This window comes from Triticum urartu, chromosome 1A, assembly GCF_056163025.1.
Source record: "Triticum urartu cultivar PI428250 chromosome 1A, HENAU_Tu73, whole genome shotgun sequence".
In the NCBI taxonomy this organism is placed as follows: Eukaryota; Viridiplantae; Streptophyta; class Magnoliopsida; order Poales; family Poaceae; genus Triticum; species Triticum urartu.
This window is the reverse complement of record NC_141873.1, coordinates 194985029-194990358: the sequence shown is the minus strand read 5'-3', so window position 1 is coordinate 194990358 and position 5330 is coordinate 194985029. Positions and strand designations below refer to the sequence as shown.

Sequence of the window (5330 nt, the reverse complement as noted above, 5' to 3'; positions counted from 1 at the left end):
TCCCAGGACTTAGTGAAACTACTAAGTCCCTGAAAACAGAATTAGCAAGTACACCACTTTGCAAGCTTGCACAAGTCACCACACACATCCTAAAAATACATGGGTTTCACCTCTGGAAAGATGACAAAATCCTTAACGAAACACATGTAGAACTCACGGGCATATCATGCACACAATAATCATGGCAAAAATGACAAAAGTCTAAGATGAAGTAGCAGATCTGACAATTAACTCAAGTAGCCCTCTTCTAACAGCATTTCGGGCATCAAGATAAGATCAAATGAAAATGATGCAATGTAATGAAATGATGTACTCTCTGAGATGAACATTTTGACATGCTATATGCATGAATCGGAGCTACGGATGCACAGTTACGGAGCCGCGAACATGAGCATATGGATCAAGAATTTCGGGACTTGAACCGAGGCGATGACTGCGGTGACCGGCGGGCGGCGGCGCGCTCCGGCCAGGCGAGGAAGACGCCGGCGCGCGGGATGACGGCGGCGACGGACCCGCGAGGCGGCGGGGCAAGGAGGCAGGCGGTGGCGCCGGTTGGCGGCGCCGGAGCGAGGCGGGCGGCAGGAGGCGGCGCGGGGAGCGCGGCGGGGTCGCCGGCGAGGTGGCGGCCGCCGGCGTGGAGGCGGCTCGAGGCGGCGGGGTGGAGTGGATCGGGCGGCGCGGCGCGGAGCCCGGTCGGGCGGCGGACGGGCCTCGGAAGGGCCCCGTACGGGCCTGCGGGCCGGCGATGTGGGGCGCGGGGCGCGGTGGCGGCCGCGAACCCGGGAGCGCCACGTGGCGGCGGTGACGGATCCGGACACGTCCGGCTCAGCGCGGACGTTGTCCGGCGGCGGCGGAGATCTGGGATTTTTAGGGTTAGAGGGGAGAGGATCCGCGAATTTGGAATGGGGGTGTATATATAGGCATAGGGGGAGCTAGGAGAGTCCAAATGAGGTGCGGTTTTCGGCCACGCGATCGTGATCGAACGCTCTACATGATGGAGCAGAGTTAGGTGGGTTTTGGGCCAAGTTGGAGGGGTGTTGGGCTGCAACACACACGAGGCCTTTTCGGTCCCTCGGTTAACCGTTGGAGTATCAAACGAAGTCCAAATGATACGAAACTTGACAGGCGGTCTACCGGTAGTAAACCAAGGCTGCTTGGCAAGTCTCGGTCCAATCCGGAAGTGTTTAATCGCCACACACAAAAGAAAGCTAGAAATGACCACCGGAGGAGAACGAAGCGCCGGAATGCAAAATGGACAACGGGGAAAATGCTCGAATGCATGAGATGAACACGTATGCAAATGCAATGCACATGACGACATGATATGAGATGCATGACAACGACAACAACACACGGAGAAAAAAACCCAAACCCGAGGAAATAAAATAACTTAACGCCGGAAATGGCAAGAGTTGGAGTACAAATAGGGAAATTTACATCTGGGGTGTTACAACACTCCACCACTATCCATGGGATCCAAAGTCATCGTTGCGCTCTAGATCTTGTTTTGTCAGCTCATGGGATTGTGAGGTTGACAAGTATTTATGGGTACCTACACAAAAGACACACAAACGAAAGAAATTGTGTGTGTGGTAAATGTACACATCATCCATCATGATGTGTATGAGCACATGAGAGTTAGCACAAGATGAGCATCGCTCAAAGAAATTTGATGCATGGTATAAGAACATGTCATCCATCATGAAAGAATAGTTGTTAGGTATAACCACTATAAGAAATATGTCAACTTGTGAGCCTCACTATTGGCCGCTGAAAGGTCATAGTTTTTCATTTGCATCCTTTTTGTGACCAAAAATAGAAGGTCAAAAGTTGGCAGTCGTAAACTAAAATTAACAACCTTCTCATAGAAGGTCGTGGAACCCATGACCTTTTGTTTTGGTCACTGGCTGTCTACCCAGGCCACGTCGGATCTAATGTGGCAATCTGACATGGCAAAATTGCGACCAATTGAAAAGGTCGTTGATAAGATTCAGCTTGGTCCGATTAGGTGTCTATATGGGCCTTGCCCATTAATTCAGCCCATTTATGATTTTTTTTCCTTGATGTTTTTGGGCCTTTTCTATCATGGGCCTTTACCTTTCCACATAGTTTGTTTCCTTTTTGTTTCTATTTTCTGTTTTAGTCAAGGCCTGCTTATAGTACTTCTGAATAGCTTTTCAGCCCATGTTATTTTGGGCCATGGCATCTTAATAGTACAAGTATAATTGGGTCGTGGCCACTATCAGGTCCAGTAAGAACATTTTCTAGAGAATTTAATGTTCAAGTAAAAATGTACACAACACATTACAGGAAAATAACACATACAACAGCAGATAAAATTTCATTTCACTCCTACAGTTCACTACATCATAGACAGTACATGACAACAACTCGATGTCAAATAAACAGTACTGCTCTTGGAAGCAAAATAGGCCGCCACACGCCATGTTGTGCCATCTTACTCGATCTGGCCCCAAGTAACCAGCAGCACTGCTTGCTCCCTTGGCCCAGCTCCAGCTCCCTGCAAATGACATATTGTGTCAATGCTTGCAGCAATAGAAGGAACTCACATACCATAGAACTTGCGCGGTAGTGTATCAACACCCCAAAGATTGACTGAATTGAGCTGTTATATAACCAAGTTAGTGCTGGCAGAAGTTTTGACTTCCAGCAGAAAATAAAGTCTATCAACAACCCTAGCTAATAATAGCAGATTAAACTGTATATTACCAGCAAGACACAAATTGCTAGTCCTGATATGTAGTGCAAGCATCTTCAGTAGTTGAATCTAACACATAGTCATATATCAACCAATAGCAAGGGGGAAAAAGAACAGGGAATGGCGAGGTTATACCTGATCTTCTTGAGCCTCTCAAGGTCATCCCTGAGCTTCATGTCGACAGCATTGGAGACGACCTGGGAGAACCTCCCGTCCTTGTAGTCCTTCTTCCTGTTCAGGAACCAGTCCGGCACCTTGAACTGGCGCGGGATGTGCACCACCGCCATCAGAAATCCCTGTCATTTTAACATTCAGTTTGTACATACACTAATTACATATTAATACAAAGGGCCAATAGCAGCCATGCTAATATCCCTATTAATGTTCATAGGGAAGCTTTATAAGCATATGAAAGTTCCAATTTGATCAAAATTTCTACTAGACTACCAGTGTTACAATTTATTTAACACGATGACCACCACGATCACAACATGATGTTTATATACTATCTTAAGTGATCTTAAATAGCTAGCAACAAATTCTACTGCAACATCTCAGTCAACTAAATCACATATAGTTGTGGGACTATGATTAACCAAAACAGTGCAAATCAATCTATTATAAGACAAAATAATGCTCATTTAAGAAAATATCAACACCAAGCACTCATTCAACTGCACCAAATTAATAGTACCATAATCTGTATGGTTAATGTTCAAACACACATGTGAAATCATATTGTCAACTGCATGCACATATACCACTGATATCTTTGCAGCAACATTTGCCCACCATTTTACAAATAATCAAGCTACACAATATTACTATGTTATAAATCATACATGGGTTAGACAGAGTAATGTTTTGTTTCAGGATCAGATTGCATGGCAGGACTACAGTACATAGGAGATCCAGGCTTGGATAAAGCAGTACTACTTTAGAAGCACAACAAGACAACATCACTAAGAAGATAATCAGAACCAAGTTGCTCTTGGATGACTGACAAACAACATCTTATAGAGGCAATTCTGATTTCTGGTTGACCATGCACATTAACCATTAGCATGTGCTGATATGCAGCATAGTTTGAACAGGGTACACCTGGGAATTTTAGTTATTTTGTATAGCTGGTGTAGAGTTGATGATGTCGAAATCGCCTGAAAATTCAACAAGGAACAGAGCATGATCAGAAACCCAGTTGTTGTATATTAAAGTATGAACCAGGTAACACAATGAGAATTGTGGTGCATGTAGCATACATACATACTACATATTCTAGCCGCAGCATGTAACATACGTACATACTACATATTCTAGCAGCAGCAAGTGAGCTCCATGGAAAGGAAGCAAGATGCACAAATGCTGACCCAATCATACTATTTTAGTTAGAAGGGAGGGATTGTGTGAGGCAATTTAGGCCAAACAAGCATCCACCCCACTCCACTCCAGTCGGCCTCGCAATGATCTTTGTTGAGGGCAAATGAGTCAGTAATCACAGTAGTAGCAGCACGCTTTGGTTGAACAAGGCCGCGTGGTGAAGCGGCCACACCTACTACCACTGCTGGCTAATGAAGAAAATCCCCAATGCGCTTTGCAAAGAAGGAGGGTCGATCCCCAAGCTACGGGATCGATACTACTAGCATCACCACATCAGCAACAAGTAGCTAACAAGGCCTCTGCCCTCTGCCTACGCAGCGCACCTACTGGTGTTTCTTCTTGGTTGGTGGCAGGGTGGCGGGGGGATGACATCGAGCAGCAGCGCGCAACTTAACCGCAACAGCAAGCAAAGCGAAGCAAAAAGGGAGGCCGTTTCCTACGCTGCGAGATGCGCTGGAGATTGCTGGACGGTTTTACCTTGACGCGGGTGCCCTCGGCGGCGAAGCCAACCATGGCGGAGAGGACGCCGAGGAAGCCAACGAGCGCGCACACGACCACCGCCTTCTTGCAACCCACGGCTCGCCTCCACGCCCGCCTTCCTCCTCCCCGATTCGAGCTCCACCAGCACTCACCTGCAGCAGCAAGCGAGCGAGCCAACTGCTGGAGTTGGTGCGTGCGTAGGGTAGCAGGTCGCGGGTGCTGCCCCGCGGATCAAGACTCTCCTAGCCACGGCGGAGCGGCCCCTCGGCGCCGCGGAGGCAGTTGAGGAGGGGAACATCGTCGAGGAGGTAGTGGCGATGGCGGGGGAGGCGGAGGCCTTGAGTGCAAACGCCATGGGTGCGAGGGAGGAAGGGGTCAACAGCGGCGGCAGCGGTGTGCGCGTGGGGTTGGATTGAATTGGGCCAGGGTGAGGGGAGGGCGCGGTAGTGTGCGGCGGCGGAATGAGTTGTCGACGGTGACAGAGGGGCGTCGGTTGCGGGTGTGGACAGTAGGGTGGGGGAGGGATCTGGATGGGGGAGGAGGGGCGGCAGAGGAGGGATTTCAATTGGGGAGAGGAGGGGCAGCAGCGCCCTAGGGTTTCTCGGAAAGGAGGGGATCGAGAGATGCTGGATCAGTAGGGGGATGACACAGATCGAATAAAGGGGGTGATCTGTGGGCTGCGTCCTCATTGGTTCAAAAATGAGCTATTAAAATTTACTTTTCTTAGTGCTAAAAACAGGGGGTTGAAGCAGCT

General features: G+C 48.5%; 1 protein-coding gene across 1 annotated transcript; it reads right to left on the bottom strand.

Annotated features, from left to right (window-relative positions):
- Positions 1–2397: 2397 nt before the first annotated feature.
- LOC125525542 (small ribosomal subunit protein uS13-like) lies at positions 2398–3825 on the bottom strand. The gene is made up of 3 exons (XM_087529863.1): positions 3720–3825; positions 2855–3015; positions 2398–2521 (listed from the first exon to the last, which is right to left on the bottom strand). Exons 1-3 carry the CDS (start codon positions 3783–3785, stop codon positions 2398–2400), a joined length of 351 nt encoding a protein of 116 aa, XP_087385989.1. The 5' UTR covers positions 3786–3825.
- Positions 3826–5330: the final 1505 nt, after the last annotated feature.

Coding starts and splice junctions, on each gene's coding strand:
- LOC125525542 (XM_087529863.1), bottom strand. CDS start 3,785: ATGCTAATGGTTAATGTGCATGGTCAACCAGAAATCAGAATTGCCTCT. Junction 3,016..3,719: donor CTATAAGATGTTGTTTGTCA/GTCATCCAAGAG, acceptor TTAAAATGACAG/GGATTTCTGATGGCGGTGGT. Junction 2,522..2,854: donor GAGAGGCTCAAGAAGATCAG/GTATAACCTCGC, acceptor TGTCATTTGCAG/GGAGCTGGAGCTGGGCCAAG.